At 39.4% G+C, this 21,963-nt stretch overlaps 1 protein-coding gene across 3 annotated transcripts in view; it reads left to right on the plus strand.

Annotated features, from left to right (window-relative positions):
• The window catches only part of MYH11 (myosin heavy chain 11), a 61,818-nt gene extending 41,294 nt beyond the window's left edge, over window positions 1-20,524 (plus strand). For 2 of the 3 annotated variants that reach the window (XM_031043991.2, XM_005143395.3), the window contains 26 exons: window positions 989-1,182; window positions 1,348-1,469; window positions 1,585-1,654; window positions 1,792-1,952; window positions 2,835-2,943; window positions 3,859-3,990; window positions 4,100-4,306; window positions 4,705-4,842; window positions 5,480-5,603; window positions 6,045-6,216; window positions 6,780-6,992; window positions 7,132-7,276; window positions 7,364-7,570; window positions 8,624-8,728; window positions 8,844-8,996; window positions 9,418-9,666; window positions 9,929-10,141; window positions 10,811-11,023; window positions 11,676-11,837; window positions 12,564-12,692; window positions 13,259-13,347; window positions 14,152-14,275; window positions 14,436-14,644; window positions 15,200-15,308; window positions 15,706-15,878; window positions 19,822-20,524. In XM_031043991.2, coding sequence (XP_030899851.1) covers window positions 989-1,182; window positions 1,348-1,469; window positions 1,585-1,654; window positions 1,792-1,952; window positions 2,835-2,943; window positions 3,859-3,990; window positions 4,100-4,306; window positions 4,705-4,842; window positions 5,480-5,603; window positions 6,045-6,216; window positions 6,780-6,992; window positions 7,132-7,276; window positions 7,364-7,570; window positions 8,624-8,728; window positions 8,844-8,996; window positions 9,418-9,666; window positions 9,929-10,141; window positions 10,811-11,023; window positions 11,676-11,837; window positions 12,564-12,692; window positions 13,259-13,347; window positions 14,152-14,275; window positions 14,436-14,644; window positions 15,200-15,308; window positions 15,706-15,878; window positions 19,822-19,960 — 4,061 coding nt within the window. In that variant the 3' untranslated portion in view covers window positions 19,961-20,524. Of the gene's footprint in view, window positions 1-988; window positions 1,183-1,347; window positions 1,470-1,584; window positions 1,655-1,791; window positions 1,953-2,834; window positions 2,944-3,858; window positions 3,991-4,099; window positions 4,307-4,704; window positions 4,843-5,479; window positions 5,604-6,044; window positions 6,217-6,779; window positions 6,993-7,131; window positions 7,277-7,363; window positions 7,571-8,623; window positions 8,729-8,843; window positions 8,997-9,417; window positions 9,667-9,928; window positions 10,142-10,810; window positions 11,024-11,675; window positions 11,838-12,563; window positions 12,693-13,258; window positions 13,348-14,151; window positions 14,276-14,435; window positions 14,645-15,199; window positions 15,309-15,705; window positions 15,879-16,935; window positions 16,968-19,821 lie in introns of all 3 variants that reach the window. The other variant, XM_031043992.2, reaches the window with a different exon arrangement.
• The last annotated feature ends 1,439 nt before the right edge of the window (window positions 20,525-21,963 follow it).

Here is a 21,963-nt window from a genome sequence, read left to right on the forward strand (position 1 = left end):
GACACCTCACAGTAAACCATGTCACCCAAGGATTCGTCCAGCCTGGCCTTGAACACCGCCAGGGACGGAGCGTTCACAGCTTCACTGAGTAACCCATTCCAGTGCCTCACCACCCTCACAGTAAAGAATTTCTTCCTTATATCCAATCTAAACTTCCCCTGTTTAAGTTCTAACCCATTATCCTTTGTCCTATCACTACAGTCCCTAAAGAAGAGTCCCTCTCCACCATCCTTGTAGGCCCCCTTCAGATACTGGAAGGCTGCTATGAGGTCTCCATGCAGCCTTCTCTTCTCCAGGCTGAAGAGCCCCAACTTTCTCAGCCTGTCTTCATATGGGAGGTGCTCCAGTCCCCTGATCATCCTTGTGGCCGTCCTCTGGACTTGTTCCAACAGTTCCATGTCTTTTTTATGTTGAGGACACCAGAACTGCACAGTACTCCAAGTGAGGTCTCACAAGAGCAGAGGAATATTTGTACGCATCTAAACCACTTTGCTTTTAAAAATTGTATATGGATCTTTAACACATATACTGCAGTATAAATATTTAATACATGGACATAAATGTTCATGCAAGCACCAGCAAGTGGTTCTGTATTATAAAATAACTGAGGGAGACGATTAGCTAGACTTTGAAAATCACTGGGTAACAGATGAAAATCAAGAGATGCTGTTCCTGGTTCTGACACTAACCTACTAATTGGGTATTTTGCAGAAGGAATGTCCCTTTCAGAGCAAGCATGAAATATATTATGTGTGTTCAGTTGCTCCATTCTGTCACTAGTTAACAGAGATCCTCATTTTCATGTTTGACAGAAATAGACTCTTTACCCAAAAGACTCTTCTAATACTTTCATTAGTATCCTTCTACTGCATTAAAATGCACTGGTCCTCTTTGGGAAGCTGCAGTTTAACAATGTTAGTGACAGGCATATGTGAGGTGAGGACAGTCTATATAAGCAGTTCCATTCATACTTTCTTTTATATTTTAGTGGACCGTATAGTTGGGCTCGACCAGATGGCCAAGATGACTGAAAGCTCACTCCCTAGTGCTTCAAAAACCAAGAAAGGCATGTTCCGTACTGTTGGACAACTCTATAAGGAGCAGCTGACTAAACTGATGACTACTTTGAGGAATACCAATCCCAACTTTGTCCGCTGTATCATTCCAAATCATGAAAAAAGGGTAAATTTCAAATGCTGTTTTCAGACTCCTAGCACATTACTCACGTTGAGCTGCTCGCTGTACCAGCACATTGCAGAGCTGAATGATGTCTTCAAACATAGATGCAGCTGATAACATTTCTGTAATATTTTACAGTGCTAAATATACTTTCTGTTCCCTTTGCAGGCTGGCAAACTTGATGCCCATTTAGTGCTGGAGCAGTTGCGCTGCAATGGTGTCTTGGAAGGTATTCGTATCTGCCGACAGGGATTTCCCAACAGGATTGTCTTCCAGGAGTTCCGTCAGCGGTAGGAATCCCTCACTCAGTGCTAACTCTGGGTTTAATAGTGGTGTTATATGTGTTTATCTGTGCAAAATAATCTTATGTGTTTCAACCTCCCTAACATCAATGTCTTTTGGCAGATACGAAATTCTTGCTGCAAATGCTATTCCTAAAGGGTTCATGGATGGAAAGCAGGCTTGCATACTGATGGTGAGGAAACTATTTTTTATATTAATTATCAGGTCTACACCTCTTATATAAAAGCTGCTGAGAGTAATAAGGAATGAAAAGTTATGTTTTGATATCCAGCAGTACTGGAGTTAACAAATATTCCTCTTTTCCTCTAGATCAAAGCATTAGAACTTGATCCCAACTTGTACAGAATTGGACAAAGTAAAATCTTCTTCAGAACTGGTGTTCTGGCTCACCTGGAAGAAGAGAGAGACCTGAAGATCACAGATGTTATTATCACTTTCCAGGCTCAGTGCCGAGGCTACCTAGCAAGAAAGTAAGAATATGTACTAACAAAAATGTCTTCTGCAGCAGAGTATCTATAGCAGCTTTTAGTTCTCTGTATAGCAAACTGAATATGTTAAGACAGTTTATTACTATTTATTATTTGTATTGCATTAGAACTCACCTTGTGTCCAATGAAGGTCTTACTTCAAGCCCAGAAGAGGCTTATTAGTATAATTGCAGGGAAGTGATTACATTGTGAGGCTACTTACACCCTCTGTACAGTAAAAGCTCTCAGATGCAATGACTCATCATTTAAACATGTTTGTACAAGGGGGAGAAGGAGCATCCTAATGTATGACTAGAATCTCATGCACTATTACAAGTAGCAACACCATTGGCATTTGTAAACCATGAAATAATTTCTTCTACAGCTCGGGCATGAAACATCTAGCATGATCTCAGCTAATGTACATCACAAACCTATTAACAATAATGCCCATTTCCTGCACACTACCAAGGCTTTCAAATTGCTGAGCAAAGGAATTCAAATATAATAGGTTTGAAGAATGATAAACAGTGCAAGTTCTGAGTTCTCATGTACTATGGAAAGATGCTTACACCCAGAACTAGATATATACTCTGTGGTCTGTGCCTACCTATGGAGTACAAACAGACAAAAACCAAACAAACAAATATAAAACCCAGCCAAACCCCAGAAGACTAAATAAAATACCAGAAAGCTAATCAGAATTATCACCTTTCCTCGAGAAAGCACAGGCACTGTTTAAGCAACAAAAGAATTTGCGCCAGACTTCTCAAACCATGTGGCTAATCAGCAGACTCTCAGGCAAGAGTTTTACATAATGTGTGTATCTTGCAGAAACCTCATGTTTTCAGACTAAATCTGTTTGCTCTATGTTTTTAACCACAGAGCCTTTGCCAAGAGACAACAGCAGCTGACTGCAATGAAGGTTATCCAAAGAAATTGTGCTGCTTACCTGAAGCTAAGGAACTGGCAGTGGTGGAGACTGTTCACTAAAGTGAGTGACTGCAATCAGTGAACCTCCCTCAGCTTTCCAATAGAAATGAAATGCACAAGATAACTGAGGTATATCATGTCAGGCACACTCCTTGTTCCAAAGTCCACTGGAGCTGATGGCAAGAGACTCATTAGCTTCACAAAATTTTAGGTTAGAGATACTCTGGCTAGTTATATAATGCTATTATCATGAAGTTTATTTTTTTTCTCAAGCTAGAACTAACTGCTTAAACAGAGATTCATTAAAGATTCTGCCTGTTTGGGGACTTTTTTAATTGCCAAAAACAAGATAATTTAATAGGTGTGGGTAATGAGAAGACAGAGTAAAATTTAATCTTGTGAACATGCAGAGTTATGTACCTATGGGGGACGTGATAGCTCAAGAGTTTTCTAACTGGGACACTAAAAATCCTCCTGCTAGGCACTCAGGCAAATTAAGTATATTTTCCTACCGAAGAGGCCTGTTTGGAGTTTTCGGTTTGGTTTTTCTAAAAAGAACAGCCTTCAGTTTGGATTCAGAAAATTCTTCCTACTTGCACTGATAGCAACCTCCTCTGCAACCAGAAACAGGCAATAACACACCTGCATATGCACATTGCCTTTCTGTGCAAAAGATGTAGCTTTTGTACATCATCAGTGGATGAAAACAGGCTTGAAGCCATTCAAAAAGTGAAAACATTGAAGGCAGAGGTGCTCACGAGGCTCCGAGAATTAACACAGAGACGGCCAAAAGCAATACTTCTGAGGCTTGTTGATTTAAAGATGCCTACATCAAGCTTGTCTGGACAGCATTTGTCCACCATTTGAATATCAACAGACAGTGCTACCATTAGTGCCAGTCAGCCTGGCACCTGTAAGTACCACACTCAGCACATAAATACTGTCAGAAAAGATTCTTAAAACTCTGTATTTTCAGGTGAAACCACTGCTGCAAGTCACCCGCCAAGAGGAAGAAATGCAGGCCAAGGATGAAGAACTACAAAAAACTAAGGAAAGACAACAAAAAGCAGAGAGTGAATTGAAGGAGCTGGAACTGAAACACACGCAGGTGATTTATAGTTCTGAGCCTCTGGGAAACACTAGCCATTCTTTCACCATTTCTCAATCAAAGTCTTAACTTCCTATCCTATTGCTTCCTTCCTATTTCATTTGTGTAGCTTTGTGAAGAGAAGAACCTTCTTCAGGAACAGCTTCAGGCAGAAACTGAACTGTACGCTGAAGCTGAAGAGATGAGAGTCCGTTTAGCTGCTAAGAAACAAGAGCTGGAAGAGATTCTGCATGAGATGGAAGCCAGAATTGAGGAAGAGGAGGAGCGCAGCCAGCAGTTGCAAGCAGAAAAGAAAAAGATGCAACAACAAATGCTGGTAAGGAGGCATAAGTGAGAAACACAGACAATAACTTGTATCTCACAGAGTAAAACAGAGACTGGCAAACCTTAGATCCTATGAAAGCACTTGCTCTACTGCCCTCTCTAGAATACGGATTTGTGACACTGAAGTAAGAGCAATCAATTGATGCTCTTGCCTGCATAGTTCTCTTCTTCCTCATCTCTATTTTAAATAATCTTTTCCCTAAAAATAATTATTTTGCCAAATCTTTCCTTCTAAATCACCAAGCATTACAGATTGTCTAGTTCTTCATAAAACCAATGAAGTCTACAACATACCCCACCTACAGTGACAAACATTAAGCATTTCCAATAATCGGAGTGGTGTTTTATTTCTAAAACACATGTTTTGTGGATTGCTGTTTCCCGTCAAAGGACCTTGAGGAACAGCTGGAAGAAGAAGAAGCTGCAAGGCAGAAACTGCAACTTGAAAAAGTAACAGCAGATGGCAAGATAAAGAAAATGGAAGATGATATTCTCATAATGGAAGACCAGAATAACAAGCTAACGAAGGTAAGCATTGTGGATCAATTTTCTTACCTAGTGCAAGATGAGAGAAAACTTTTCCTTCTGCTAGAACAACAGGAATACTCTTGACTATATAACCTCAGGGGTGTAGAGATTCACCAGACCATCAGTCCAGCATCCATCAAACAAGTTCCTCAGTTTTTCCATCTCACTTAAGCAATTCAGAATTGTGTAAAACTACTGGATTTGAGGTCTGTTGCAGTAACAATATCTTTAAGCAAAATACTCACAGCACTTAAGCACAACGTAAGTCATGCCTCCGTGGCCCCAAGCAGAGTAAATAATCCTCTTGGTTTTCAACTAATTTCAATAAAACTTCATTATGAAAATTAGAAGTCAGCATGTATTCCAGTACTTTTAAAAAAGGGATGCTGCTCTGAATTGGGCCCTGTATTTACAGCTATTAGAGTACAAGATTCTAATAGCAGCAGATTAGAAAACATGGAAGTCATAGACACAACTCTTCAGTTCCTCTGTAATTGACAAATCTAAATGTATCACTACAATCTCAAGAAACACAGCATAAAAAGAAAGTATCTTGGAAATTTTTATTTGGCATCGAGTTGTTTCACAATCGCTAATATCAGATTTTTTTTAAGACAAGTATTTTATTTTTCTTCAGGAAAGAAAACTCCTTGAAGAAAGAATAAGTGATCTAACAACAAATCTTGCAGAAGAAGAAGAAAAAGCCAAAAATCTCACAAAGCTCAAAACCAAACATGAATCTATGATTTCAGAACTTGAAGGTAACATAAACAAAATTATTTTATATCAGGGTGGGTTTTTTTTGTCTTGGTACACATTAAAAAACCCAAACAGAATCTTGAGAGAGATAAAAAAATTGTAGGGTGTTTTCCAAATTTCTTATGCTGAAGCTATTTTGTGCACGAGAATCACTAAATCACCAGTGTGCATAAGCCATAAATACCTTTTTTCTTAACATACAAAAGATTAAATTGAGAAAAAAAATGCAATGCTGCTTCTAGATAAAAATGAATAAATGATTCTTTGGGGTGGCCAGAAACAGGTGATGACAGAAAGGTATTCTGTTGTTTCAGAAATGCAGTGAGTTGAAGTTAAATGTATGACCTCACTGGAGGCCAGACTATTTTTTGCCTAAGGTCAAGATAGGATTAAGAACTCCTTGTACTAATGCAGTCCCATTACCTTTTTCCTTATTTTTTCAGTGCGACTGAAGAAAGAAGAGAAGAGCAGACAAGAACTGGAGAAAACTAAGAGGAAGCTGGAAGGGGAATCAGCTGATCTACATGAGCAAATCGCAGAGCTCCAGGCACAAATTGCTGAGCTGAAGGCACAGCTAGCCAAGAAGGAGGAAGAGCTGCAGGCTGCTTTAGCCAGGTATTCACTTCTGAATCTGTATACAGGTTGAAAAACCTAGGCTGCTTTCCCAGACACTGAGATGCTGCACATATGAATCTCATCTCTCAGTTACATCCTTTCTCTGTGCTTTCCTTATTTTCCAAATTTCCTCTCACAAATTATACTATTGTTTGCCCACAGACACACAGGATTACCTCCAGATATGAATGAAAAACCCTCTTCCCAATAGCATTGGCAGCGCTGTTGAGTAAAGAATTAAATATAACAATACACTTCACAGAAGGGAAAAAGGCGGAAATTACTCAACAGCTGGACCTTAATCTATTCCCAAGTCCCACTGGATTTTCTGTATAAATTTAAGAGGGACAACACTCAACAAAACTTTTGCTGAATCAGCTGATCAGCATCTCCAGGCATTGTATCGCAATAAAGTACAACTGCCAGATATTTGTTGCCTCAGTCCCCCTTTTCTTTTGTACTTTCTTGCACAGAACCTATAAACCTTTACTCTCTGTATACTTATTTCTCAGAGTGAAATAACTCTTTACATACATATGTAAAATTAAATACTCTATTTTCAGGCTTGAAGATGAAACTAGTCAGAAGAACAATGCCCTCAAGAAGATCCGCGAATTGGAATCTCACATCTCTGATCTCCAGGAAGACCTAGAGTCAGAGAGAGCTGCAAGAAACAAAGCAGAAAAACAGAAGAGAGACCTAGGCGAAGAGCTGGAGGCTCTTAAGACAGAGCTTGAAGATACTTTGGATACCACAGCCACCCAGCAAGAGCTCAGGTATGGAGATGTAGCACATGGGCTGAAAATAAACGTCACCAAGCTCAGTACTGTTTAGTAACTGTGCAGTAGTGCCATTTTCTCAGTGACAGGAACACTCTTATCTGCTGCTGCTCCATTTATGTGTGTTACTTTCCAGAGCAAAGCGTGAACAGGAGGTCACAGTTCTGAAGAGAGCTCTAGAAGAGGAGACTCGAACTCATGAAGCTCAGGTTCAGGAGATGAGACAAAAGCACACTCAAGCTGTGGAAGAGCTAACAGAGCAGCTGGAACAATTTAAACGGGTAAATAGAAAACATCTTATTGAAAACTATCCACTAGACAACATGGCTTCCTTTTATAGATCATCTTTCTTCACTTCCTGTTTGTAGGCTAAAGCAAACTTGGATAAGACCAAACAGACACTGGAGAAAGACAACGCTGATCTGGCTAATGAAGTCAGGAGCCTGAATCAGGCCAAACAAGATGTGGAGCACAAAAAGAAGAAGCTGGAAGTACAACTGCAGGAGTTACAGTCCAAATACACTGATGGAGAGCGTGTTCGGACAGAACTCAATGAAAAAGTTCATAAATTACAGGTAGGAAGGAGTTTGACCTTCTGCTGTGACACACTGGGCTTAAAAAGACTGGTTTATACTGTTCTGCAAGGGTATATCTAGAGGAATCCTAGCCCTGTCAACTTGAGCTGAAATAATCATTTTTTTTTTGTCATCTGTAGGGTTCCTACCTTGAACTCCTACCCTAAATTATCCCATAATTAAACAACTACAGCCACTCTATCTCATGGAAATGAGAGCTTTTAGTCTCACTATGCCTCTGTACACATTGCAGTCTGTAATACCAACCAGTAGTTCAGTGGCTGTGATGCATGTTTTACAGAGTTTCTGTTTATTCATTTTTGGGTAGAGGGGAATGATAGGAGTGTGGCTTCTGAAAATGGATTAGACAGCAGATGTGTCTAATAAAAAAAACTACAATGAAAGGAGAATGCTCACTTACCTATAATTTAGTGTCTAAGAAGAAATAACTAGAGATAATTTTAAATGGTTCTTCAGTAGTTCTTCCATATCCAGTAATACTAATCAAGCTTATTGTTACAACTTTGTTCATGGCAGCAATAAGCTTTATTATTTTAAGTTAGTAGATAAATTTTAAAATATAATCAAGGTGCATCAACTTCTGTCAAACTTGTGAAGATGAAGAAAAATCCACAAAAATTCCCATTCCTCTTTGCAATTCATTGAGAGGAACATACTAATATTGCCTTATGAATATGACTAAGTTTTGATATATAGTAACAGAATACTAAGATGAACTAGTAAAAAATGGCATTAGATCTTGGGAGTCTTAATACACAGGTTACAAAGATGACATGTGCAGACACTACAGAGTTTGCATGTAGGATTTAGTTCCACAGAACTTAAATCCAATATATTTTCTGGAAAAATGATGGCAAAATTGTGAGTTCCAGTTAAGCTAGAAACACTGTTGGTGCTAGAGGGGACCCAGAGGCATAAGATCAGATTCAGATCCTGTTCAAAGCTGAGATTTCGATCTAGAGCAAGCTAAACTTTGGAGGAAGATTTAAGTTGTTCAAAATAACTGAGTTTATTTACTGTGGTATCTCACAGGTTGAGGTTGAAAATGTTACTGGTTTGCTCAATGAAGCAGAAAGCAAGACAATCAAATTGACCAAAGATGTTGCAACCTTAGGATCTCAGCTACAAGATGCACAGGTAAACTTGCATCCATTACCGTAGATGAGTAACAGCTCACCTACAGTACTTATAAAATGCACTATAAAAAGACCTAAACTAATGATTGTATTGCTGATGCATGTGGTGACTGCAGGAGCTGCTTCAGGAAGAAACGCGGCAGAAGCTAAATGTGTCTACCAAGCTTCGTCAGTTGGAGGATGAGAAGAACAGCTTGCAAGAGCAGTTGGATGAAGAAGTAGAAGCAAAACAAAATCTGGAGAGACATATTTCAACACTGACAATACAGGTATCTGTGCCATAGCTAAATCACTAACTCCATCACCCAGTTTTGTCAGTAATTCCAGAGGTTTCAGATCTGTAAAACTACCCTGGCACAGCACATGGACTTTCAGAGAACTAGTGCTGTTAGCCCAGATAGCATGAGTGAAGCTCCATAATGGAGTAAGCTGTCTCCCTCTTCATTGAAGTATGATCTTAGGGCAAATACAAATGCAAAGTAGCTCCCAAGTTAGTCTTGTACACTAGGCCTGTATAAACCAGCTCTGTAGTCCACCTCATTTCACGAAGGCTGGGCAATGGGTAAGTGGTCACTAGCTTCACATGGGTCAAATTAGGCAAGATTTCTGGGTCTTTGTTACCTCCTGGACATCTTTGTCAAGCTTTGTTGTCATTGTTACAAAGATTTCTTCTCTGAATTCAAATTTCAGCTCTCTGACTCTAAGAAGAAGCTACAGGAATATGCCAGCACAGTAGAAACCATGGAAGAAGGCAAAAAGAAACTTCAGAAGGAAATTGAAAGTCTCACTCAACAGTTTGAGGAAAAGGCTGCTTCTTATGACAAACTGGAAAAAACTAAGAACAGACTCCAGCAGGAGCTGGATGACCTGGTGGTTGACTTAGACAACCAGCGTCAGCTGGTCTCCAACCTGGAGAAGAAACAGAAGAAGTTTGATCAGGTATGGATTTAAGACTCTCCCTTGCTGTGTTATCACCTAACTTCTGTGGAATACACAGGGGCTCCACTGGTTTAGTGAAAGATAAAAGCAGGGACAAAAAAATAAATGAAAATGTAATTACACATACACTGGCTAATTTTATATTTATATACCTTTATCAAAAAAGCAAAGACTTTTCTCTGTCATTAATAACTGGCAAGACAGTTGGACTAGAAAAACCCTGTTATTAATGACTCCATGTATTAACACTACCTTTTTACAGATGCTAGCTGAAGAGAAAAACATCTCTTCAAAATATGCAGATGAAAGGGACAGAGCCGAAGCTGAAGCTAGAGAAAAAGAAACAAAGGCTTTGTCACTGGCCCGAGCACTTGAAGAGGCTTTGGAAGCCAAAGAAGAACTGGAGAGAACAAACAAACTGTTGAAAGCTGAAATGGAAGATCTTGTTAGCTCCAAAGATGATGTTGGCAAGAATGTAAGTTTTGGGCTTAGAACAATTTCCACAACAATAGCTTAAAACAGGAGCTACAGACAGATCACTGTTTTCAGTGTGGGAAACTCTGTACCACACAAATCCCTTCAGCAGGAAATGATATTTCATCCAAAATTCAAAGGTTATTCTATTTGTGTCCAAACTTTGAGGAGACTGGCAAAGTCACTGTACGCCATCTTAATGTTTAACATTACTTCAATATTAGTGATTTCTAAGACTGAAAAAAAATAGTTTCTAAATAATTTACTAGTTTATTAAGCATCCTGAAAGTCATAAGCTCCAGAAATCTGAGTTAATTTATTAGTTATATTTGACTTGCCATCGCCTAACATTTACTTGTATAGCTGCAACAGATTTCCACTGATGCACTGCCAATCACTTCTTTTACTATCGTGACATGATAATATTATTTTTAGTACTAAACAAATCCAATTATGATACTTGTCTAGATTTAAAAAAGACAGTTTGGAATAAACTGAATCTTAGGTTACTGCCAGACAGATTTGAAAGTGTACAAAATAATGGTAATTAGTTATTTCATTGTCCACAGCTGATCATTGCAAATGTGGCCTATACCACAGATACATTGCATTAAACTAGATTTTTCTTTATTTCTTATAACAAGTCTATTAAATTCTTATTGCTCGAAAGGTCCATGAATTGGAGAAGTCTAAACGTACCCTTGAACAGCAAGTAGAAGAGATGAAGACACAATTAGAAGAGCTAGAGGATGAGCTACAGGCTGCTGAAGATGCCAAACTCAGGTTGGAGGTTAATATGCAGGCCCTGAAAGCCCAGTTTGAAAGAGATTTACAAGCCAGAGATGAACAGAATGAGGAGAAGAGAAGACAACTCCTTAAACAGGTACCATTTCATTCCCTATTATTGCCTAAGCCAGTTGAAGGTGCCCAAGCTCATGCCATTATTAAATGTACCTCACTATAATCAGAAGAAAACATTATATTGTCTTGCCCTTGGCAAATAGTAAAAAAGTAGGTTATTGTACTAAAAAAGGCACAAAACTACATGAGGTTTTTATTCCTGATTCAGTAGCAGATACACAATTGCCAACAAACATAGCAATTTAATATTACAACCAATATAGTATAAATAGTATGAATTGTTATTTCTGACATAGTCAAAAGAACCTTCCTTACCTATGTTCTTAATGCAAGTGAAAAAAAAAAACCCCACAGCTTCTAATATATCTCCCTGAGGTACGTTGAATGGATACAAAGGCACTGGAAATTCAAACATATGGGACACAGCCTATCTGTATAGAAGTATTGAGACTGCAAGGACAACTGCTGTAGTCATCTTCTTGCAATACATGTATTTCCATGAATTGCTGACTCCTTTCAAGGATCTTTGATTTTTGGACAAAATGAAAATTTATTTTAACTGCCAAGGAAATCACAATTAATAGGGATATAAGAGGCTGTACACATTATTCAGACATAAACAGCGTTAAAGAGTGCTCCAGGACTTCCCTAAACTTGTTTTCTTTAATGATCAGCTCCATGAATATGAAACAGAACTGGAAGATGAGAGGAAGCAACGTGCCCTGGCAGCTGCAGCCAAAAAGAAGCTGGAGATTGATGTTAAAGATCTAGAAAGCCAAGCTGATTCTGCTAATAAAGGCCGGGAAGAAGCCATCAAACAACTCCGTAAATTACAGGTATGTAATCCCATAAATATAGCTTTTCTCACTGCTGACTTTTGTACAGTCACAATATGATAGGTGACATCTGTGAACTTGGCCTATTACAGATGGTTGCTGACTGAGGAGTTTTAACTGGACTCCCAGATTCAAGTATCTGTATTGAAATGCTTAGTTTGAATGACAGTGGAAAACTTCACATGGCAAATTATGAAAATCTTAAATTTCATCATTGCAGATTGCTTCCAAAATTCTCTGGCCAACACTCATCTGCTATTGACTTAATCACATGAAGGAAAACAGATTCACATGTAGAGAGAGGGCTACAGGATAAAAACCTATTACGGAGCTTCAATCCTGGTGCTAACACTTGGCTCCAAAGCATTAAAGACTGTTCAGAAATCATGTTTTCTCCAAATTAGCATTTTCCTATTTATACTGTAAGTCTCCATACTAACTTATGTCATACACTGACAGCTAAACAACAAAAAGGGATACATCAAAGATTAAGACTGCAAATGTACTCAAATATTCAGACAAAATAGGGACAAGAGGCATTACAAAAGCCACAGTGTGCACTTCAGACCTCCCCAACATGTGCTAGCTGGTCTCTCCAGAATATACAATTTAAGCAGGCATTATGACTATGTAAATGCGTATGTGTTCTATACTGTCCAAACTTCCTTCTACTGAAATTGTAATGAAGACACACAAAGAGAAATCTTTGCTATTCTTTTCAATAAGGCTCAGATGAAGGACTACCAACGAGAGCTAGATGATGCACGGGCTGCCAGAGAAGAAATATTTGCTACAGCCAGAGAAAATGAGAAGAAAGCAAAGGGTCTGGAAGCAGAACTCATCCAGCTTCAAGAGGTAAGATGGGAAACTTAGAACAGTATGAAACACACTACACACATGACCTTCAGGACCAAAACAGAACAGCATTGAAATAATGTAATAGCTTTTGAGGATAGAAGACTGCACTTGTAACAAGTTCCACGTGCTCCATGCGCTCCACTAAAGTTGTTGGAACTACTTCTGAGCATAGACAGATTAAGCTGAAAAAAAAAATCAAAAATCACAAAAGGCACAGTTCACCAGTCCTAAAGGGAAATGAACAGTATGATCCAACACAAACTGTTTTGAATAGCCATAAATTCCTGAAGTCTTATTAGTGCTATTGTTCCTGCGTGTATTAAATGGCAATCTTGTGACTGAAACCAATAAAATAGAAACCAGCTGACAGGCTGGATAAAGCATATTTCATTATATTTCCCCTGTATTTATGATATGAAAAGAATTTATTCCCATAACAAGACAACTTGTCTTATACCAGTTTTAGAAAGTTTACAGTCCCGGCCGTGTATCATGATACAACTGTTTGTCTGAACACTTATTTGCTCATTCCCTTACTATGGTGCCTTTTCCTTTTCTCCTAGGAACTGGCTGCTGCAGAGAGAGCTCGCAAACAAGCAGATCTGGAGAAAGAAGAGATGGCAGAGGAACTTGCAAGTGCTGCATCTGGAAGGTAGGAATAGACTGGATTACTCACAAGGCTGTAAACATGCTACTGAACAGTCCATGGCCGCCAAGAGAATTATAGATTCATGGAATGGTTTGGCTTGGAAGGAACCTTCAAAGGTCATCTAGTCCAACACCCCTGCATATGAGCTGGGACATCTTAAACTAGAGCAGGTTGCCCAGAACCACATCCAGCCTGGCCTTGAATGTCTCCAGGGATGGTGCATCCACCACCCCTCTGCAAAACCTGTTCCAGTATTTTATCACCCTCATTGTCAAAAAATTAATCTATAAAACATATTTGGTTCTCACATACCACTACAAGAGTTCACACAAACATTATTGCACTATGCAGTTTAGTTGAGTTCCATAAGAACAGATAACCCCTATCATGTCTCAGTTGTTATAAAGTAATGACAAAGATTGATTCTATTACTGTTATCAAACACAGTACATCACAGTTGCAGTTTATTCTAAGTCCAATTTTAAAAACCTGCATTTAAGTAACACCAGTCATGAAAAACTTGAATTCCCTTCCATTATATTCCTACCAACAATATCCCAGGTTTGAAATAGTCTGAAGCTAAAAAACCTGGTAAGAACACATCCACTTATGAAAAGAGGAACTCTTCAGGTTATGTTGCTTCTCCCGACAGCCATGTGGTCTTGGCAACACAACATGCACACATATGACTAGTTTCATTGAAATATCTTGTTCTCTTTTCTTTATTAATTATTGTTGGTTCATAATAGTTTCAGACAAATTGTACTGGTAGAGTTGTAACTACACACATTAAATTTAAACTTATAGGACAAGCCTTCAGGATGAGAAACGGCGCCTGGAGGCAAGAATTGCCCAACTGGAGGAAGAGCTAGAAGAGGAACAAAGCAACATAGAGGCAATGGGTGATCGCATGAGGAAAGCAGTACAGCAGGTAGAGCTCTCTTCAGTACATATCACTTTCTGTTCATATTCCAGGAAAAAACATTTGTGATTCTGAGCATGTATTTTGAGAATTGCCACCCCAGTTTGCCACGTGTCATTTCTCTGAAAGCATACAACACTTCTGACAGCATCTATTCTCATCTTTGCAGGCAGAGCAGCTGAACAATGAGCTAGCAACAGAGCGCGCAGCTGCACAGAAGAATGAAAATGCTCGGCAGCAACTGGAGAGGCAGAACAAAGAGCTAAAGAGTAAGCTGCAGGAGATGGAGGGAGCTGTGAAGTCCAAATTCAAAGCTACAATTGCTGCTCTGGAGGCCAAAATTGCTTCTCTTGAAGAACAATTGGAACAGGAAGCCAGGTACTGGTCTCCCAGAGGACACAGCTGTCCCTTTACTGTTCCAGTTAATGAGAGAAACTAAATAAAAGTGTACAGGACTTGTATCATCAGGGTCTCAGTGCCATTAAGGCTTGGTTAAGTTTCTCCTTTAAATAACATTTCTTGGACATATGGCCAGACTGGCATTGTTATGGGTTCTGATTAAGAACCATTTTATTGCTGAAAAGTTCTGTTATCAAAGGCACGGATCTGCTCCCCTACATTTCGTGGTAACTACCCTATGACCCTGCCAAGTTAATTGCCATAACACATTGTGCAATTTGTAGGATTGTTTCCTGAGGAAATCACCTTCTGTTTTGGAACATATCTCTTGGAGCACCTCTAGCATATAGCAAAGACACATAATTGCTTCAATCAGAAGAACATGACCTATAAATTTTCCTTAGAATTCATCTGTTAAATTCAGTAAGGCCTTTAATATATGGGTCCTTGCTGCCAGTTTCAAGAGCAATATGTTTGAGGCAGATAAAGACTACAGACCTTCCACATCACCAAATGTTGCACTGTCATTTGCAGAGAGAAGCAGGCTGCAGCCAAGACATTACGCCAGAAGGACAAGAAACTGAAGGATGCATTGCTGCAGGTGGAGGACGAGAGAAAGCAAGCAGAGCAATACAAAGATCAGGTATCAAACTGTGTCATTAAGGTGTCTGTCTGGGGCAGAGAGATTTTCAGGTTTTACCCTAAGAAAGGAAAATTCCATGTTTTGCATCAAAATTATCTCTCTAGAAGGCAGACTGTCTGCTTGACTTCTATCCTGGGGGAGCTATAGAGCACTTTGCTAAAAGATGGGACAATACAGCTCTCCTCCCATGCTGAATGAAGCATGTGCCAAAGCACTAGTCTTTGTCAATCAGCCAACTGCAACAGTTTGACTACACAGTTTTTAGATCTTAAGCTTCTACCTCTGATTCAGGCCATGTTTCAGTAAAACCCTCAAGAGAAATATAAAATTAAAATGAGGAATGTAAAGCTATTAGATCTGTATTGAATTAAAGCATTACTCTAAAATTTCCCTTTAGGCTGAGAAGGGCAACGCACGACTCAAGCAACTGAAAAGGCAGCTGGAGGAGGCTGAGGAAGAGTCTCAGCGCATCAACGCAAACCGCAGGAAGCTGCAGAGAGAGCTGGATGAAGCTACCGAGAGTAATGACGCCCTGGGACGTGAGGTTGCAGCACTGAAGAGCAAGCTCAGGTACAGTGCCCTTGTTTGGGATAGCCATTCCCAGCCACTGACAGCCTTGAAATTTAGAACTGGAGAAGTAGAAAGAAAATCTGCTCAAGAACAGACACTGCTAACGCTGCAAAGTTACTCCTTTTGTTAGCTTGGCAGATACAACAGGCCAAAGTCAGAAGGTGAAGTTCATTTCATAGGATGCAGCAGTCTCAGTATTTCAGCTGTGGTGAACAGCTGTGATAAAATGGCAGGGACCTTACTCTTTTTCTAATACATATCCTGTTGCCTTAAATAGGAACAGAATATAGCTTGGTTGCTTTTGAAAACACTCTTTATGTGCTGCATCTATTTGTGCAGAAGCTTTCACAGAAGGGTAGAAATGCTTGTGCTTTTCACACATGGACAATTCTCACACAATGAAAATAAATAGTCTTAGACAACATCACAGGTGGCAAAAAGCAGAGAACATTACACAATTCTTATCCAAAAGCCTATTTGGACTTCACCACAAAGGGATTCAGCGTCATCAGACCAAGGAAAAGATCAGTATGTCCCTTTGCATTTTGTTGTTAAAACTGACTGGGAAAAAGACAGAGCTGTGATCAGTCAGCTACATACTGGAGCTCTGCACTCACTGGGTTTGAAAACACCAACCCAGCGAAATAGAGAGACTGACTTGAATTAGAATAGAATTGCTCTATCTGCATCATCACAACAGAAAACTTTGCTTTCTACCTAAAACCAACAGTATTTCAGATGTGTTCTTGAAGCAGTTTACCAGTAACACACATAAACCATCAGATTTGGGTTTACTTCAAAGTGAAGAGTTAAGGGCTGTGGTAGCCTTTTCCATTAGCACCATTGTAAGTGGTGCATGCTCCTGGCTGCTTTACAAAGGAGCAGCTGTGTCCAGTTCATTTTACATAGAATAGCATAAGGCTCATTTTTGTTTTATCTAAATGTAATGTAATTGGCTGTAATGTACTTTGTTTAATTATTTAAAATTAATCTACCTACCTCTGATCATGACCGTGTGCTTAGTATAACTGCCCAGGACTCTTTATCTCTGTTTCAGAGGGACACAGGAACCTTCGCATGACTAAGCAGGTACCATGCCTTCAACTTTGCAGCTAGCTTGTGTTGCACAAATTTCCATTTTCTTTGGCCCAAGTAAAAATTATGTGAGGTTCCTGCAAACTGTGAAGGCTTGGATATCTTGGCATTAATCTGTTTTTTTCAAAAGAGACAAATATTACAATAATCTAGCTACCCTCAGCTAAGTGATACATCCTTCTTACAAGTAGGTTATGTACTGATACACACCAATGTTGCATTCTCACAAGCTCTACCAACAGAGTACCTAATGAAGTGGTTTTCTGCATGAAAGTTTTCTTTTTTGCACCACATCTTTGTGCACAGCCACAAAGATTAAAGCTTTTCCTATCAAATACACCATAGATTAGCAAAATTGATTAAAAGGACTAATGAATATGAAGTTTCACAGCATGTCATTAGAATTTCACGGCATTTCTTACACATTGTAATGCAGACTAAGGTAAGATTCCATCTAACTCACCTGAAATTTGGGAAGATCTTGCTTGCATGTGATTTATCACATTTACATCACACAATCACAGACACAAGACAAACTTGCCTTTCATTACATGGCACTGTAATACTGTGGCTGTACCGCTTACAAACAGCTATTACTTAGGCTTTTATTGCTATTTTACAGGCATTACATTGCTTGTCTACTGTTATTAAAACAAAGCACAGACACAGAAATTAATACTGACACTGTAACCTAGCACAGCATTATATTATACATTAACATGTTCTCTGGAGATTGAAATAATACCTGCTGTTTGCAAAAACTAAAGAGCTACTGCCTTGTAATATTTGTATATCTTCTATTTTATATATGCTGGATTTTGCTCTGAATACACAAATATTTAAAGATGATGTCTTGTCCTTGCATGTGCCTTTTAGGCAGCCTAATATTTCCAGTCAGACTGGTATTCAAGCACTATTCCAGTAGCACCTGTTCAAAGGTAGATTAAACACAGAGATGCTAAGCAAACACTAATGCTTAAGGCTTGCCTCAACTATACCTATTATTCTAAAGGTACCAATGAGAGTGATCACATGTATATATCAAATCTATAAACCTATTTAAGAACAGATATAAACCAAAATATTTATTCACAGGGCCAATACCAATTTAAAGAAGTATTAAGTTTGTGCATGCTGCAACAGCTTATGTTAATAAGTAGTTAGTGTGTGATAGGGAGTCCAATTCTTTGAAGCCAAAACTGTACCGTGCAATTTGGTTAGATTCTTGCTGTTACTCTCTACCATTCACATGTTCTCTTATAGCATTTCAGTGAATTACTACAACATAAAGAGAGCTATCTTACAAATGACTCATGAGTAATTGAATCCAGATAAAATGCTCTTCCTTTAAGAACTAGAATCAATAGATTTACTGATCAACTAGAACTTTCTTGGTAAACAGTAATAATAAATATTTGCTATCATAAAATAGCAGACACTGCTTAATAGTGTCTACTAATAGTGTCTAGACTCTGGCAAGCACATGCCAGGGTAGAAATTAAATACCCTTGTGTTCAATATATACTGTCAGCACCGGAAAAACTGTGCTTGCCTTACCACAGATCTTAAAAGAAGCTTTATTATCCAGCTAATTGCTTGCTCACACTTAAGCTGAAGGGCAGAATTGTAAAAAACAGACTACATCTTATTTTTCCACCTTGGAAACAAAGATTTGTGCCTTTAAAATAAGTTAGTCCAACCAATGTTCCTACCCACTTCCCTTGTATGGAAGGCTGAACTTTGGACTTAAAGAGCTGCTTCAAAAAGGACAACACCGGCTTAGTCTTTTGCAAGGACAAGACAAGCCTTTAAATATTTATGCATAATTGCTGTGCCTAAAAGTACAGAGTCACTTCTATTTAACACCAAATTAGTAATTTTGGCACAACATTCATTAATTGTGAAATTATTTTATTGCTTATGTCCGTGGTCTCAAGCCTTTACAAAGGTTTGCTTAATGAGGGGCAAGTGAGAGGCCATGTTACAAAACTTGAGTGTTTTGTAGCACAGTAGCAATGGAGGCCAAGAAGAGACAATCCCATCTTCTGTCTCACTTGCCCACACCTCCCTAAAAAAATTAACTTTGAGGACCAAAATGTCCCTGCCTTGGGATGTGGTTGTGAAATGTATGGAGATGGGAGGGAGATGGGAGAGGAAAAGGGGTGGGGGGAAAACATTTTCTGTAAGCTCTTCTGCAAGACACTTGCTCTGTTAAGTGTCAGCACCCAAGTTACAACTCAGTTCCAAAGAAGCACTGGTTTCCTCTCTCCACTGGGAGACTGGAGTTACCCACAACATAGATACCACATGTTACAAAGCACCTGGGATGCTCTGACCGATGTAGCCTTTGAAGAGAGAGCCTATGAGCTCAAAAATGCCTTCTGACATCAGCAGCACTGCTCCAGTCCCAGATCTTGTGGGCTTTCAGTAACTGATGGGCTTAGCCACACTGCATGTCAGAAACTCAGAACAAACTCTCTCTTCCTGCTCTTCCACTGCTACTGTAGGTACAAGCAGCCCCCTTTCCCATTCCTTCCAGTTGTAGTCTCCATAAGGCAAAAAGTGAAATGAAGGGAAGAGTGTTGGGGAGCTGGGGCAGATGACATTATTTAGAGAAGAACTTTAAGCACAGGTACAGGGATCCCATCCCAGTTCCAAACAACTGGGCATCTCAACCTGTCCACAAATTACTCTTACATGCTACAGAACAGGAAGTTGAATCAGAGGCCCACAGGTCTTGGCTGCTCCACATTTAAAAACATCAGCCCCACAAGTACCGTTACTCTTTGCTTATTTGTGAGGACTGCAAATGACTTAACACTTGATTTTTTTTTTCCTTTTACTGCAGGAGGGGAAATGAGCCGGCATCTTTTGCCCCGCCACGTAGATCTGGAGGCAGGAGAGTAATTGAGAATGCAACAGATGGAGCTGATGACGAAATGGATGCAAGAGATGGAGATTTCAATGGAACAAAATCCAGTGAATAAACACGCTTTAAAATTGCACTGCAGTAAGGGGAGGGAGGACAATATTTAGCACTGTGTAAGTCTACTCTTAGTGTCAAGATCACATACACCCACTCCTCTGACAATGATAAAAAGCACAACTGCCTTGTTTCCAATGTATAGATTGACGTTAAAAGTACTCCAAAACTTATTTTACCATTAAGTGTATTTGAGGTTGGGTTTTCTTAACACAGTTAATTAACTTTGTGAATCTTCCAGAAAGAAAGTTCGAGTAGCTCAGATGACTTAAGTCCCAGTGAACTATAGTTTACACAGGATTTGTGAAACTGTTGCAAGGAAAAGAAAAAGAAGGGCATCAGTCAGTTAATCTTTTCTTAAACTTTCATTTTGTCTCAAGTATTCAATTAATATAGGGTTTTCTTCCTGGTTACTACACCCCTGATGCACCATTCACAAGGTGGAAGTGCCTTTTTAATCACTTACTGAAAAATAAAATATCATTTGTTCAAACTAAGTCAACTGTTACAGTTTCATATGCACCATGGATGTGCTTACACACTAATAAAAGGCTACAAAAACTACTAATATTCTTGTGTACAGGCGTCACTTGGGTTCAATACAGCATGCCCAAAGAGAATGGGAGATGCAGACTAACTTTGTTACAACTCAAATGTTTTTTAGAAGAGGTAATTTGTAATATTAGAACAGAAAACTGATTTTCTCTTAAACTACTGTTTTTGAAAAAATAAAAATAATAAAAACAAAACAAACAAACAAAAGAGAAAGGGGAAAAAAACCCAAACAGAAACCAAAAACATACATTGAGCGGAATGTAAATTGACATAAAAGTATCTGGGACAGGTTTGATTACCTCATGGACACATGGTGCTTACTGAGCTACCCTAGGATGTTGCTAAGAGCTGACAGATGTAATACATCTGAGGACATGGAGGAGACTTGCAACATTCTGCTGCAGCAACTGGGAAGCAGGCAGGACATTGCGTGTGCATCTTTAGGCAACAGAACCCATTTTTGAAGTCTACATGCAGTGTTATTTCTAAATGAAACCTCTACAGCAGGCAGAAAATAGTTAGAAACAGTAGCCCACACTGAATGCAGTGATCCAAGACAAGTTATTCTGCGTTAAGGATCAGCATGCAGTTACATTTCATTTCTGGGACACTCTAACAGGATCGCAGGGCACTCCTTGGAGCTCCGAGGACCTATCATAAGTACGGCGGCTCTAGTACTTCCAGATAGCAGTGAACTCTGTGATCACACTGGGGCAGTAGAGAGCCATGCACAGCAAACTCTAGCAGAGCCTAGGCTAGAATTGCTCTAAACCGAGTACAGAGAGCGCACACGGTGTCTTGTACAGCAAATAAACCTAAGCACTGTGACAACAAGGAAAGCAAGTAATGCAAAAAATCCACCTTGACAACTAATGCAATCGTCTTCTAAACTAAGCATCATCCCAGAAGGCACAGAGATCATGAACTGGAGATTCAGACTAGGCACCATTTATCCAGCAGTATAAGAACCTAAAGAATTCTCTCTGCTCATGAAAAAGTAAAGGGACAATGTAAATAAGAATCCATTTAAATCGATAAGATGACAAGCTGCAGAGGAAGGGGGATAGCAGCTAGCAGATAAGGCCTTTCCATTGCTTGATCAGCCATGCAGCCCAGCTCTGTAAGTATAGAATCACAGAATAGTTAGGGTTTGAAAGGACCTCAAGATCATCTAGTTCCAACCCCCCTGCCATGGGCAGGGACACCTCACACTAAACCATATCAACCCAAGCTTCATCCAACCTGACCCTGAACACTGCCAGGGATGGAGCATTCACAACCTCCCTGGGCAACCCATTCCAGTACCTCACCACCCTCACAGTAAAGAATTTCTTCCTTATGTCCAATCTAAACCTCTGCTGCTTAAGTTTCAACCCTTTACCCCTTGTCCTATCACTACAGTCCCTAATGAATAGTCTGTCACCAGCATCCCTGTAGGCCCCCTTCAGATAC

Source organism: Melopsittacus undulatus, chromosome 8 (genome assembly GCF_012275295.1).
Source record: "Melopsittacus undulatus isolate bMelUnd1 chromosome 8, bMelUnd1.mat.Z, whole genome shotgun sequence".
Classification (NCBI taxonomy): Eukaryota; Metazoa; Chordata; class Aves; order Psittaciformes; family Psittaculidae; genus Melopsittacus; species Melopsittacus undulatus.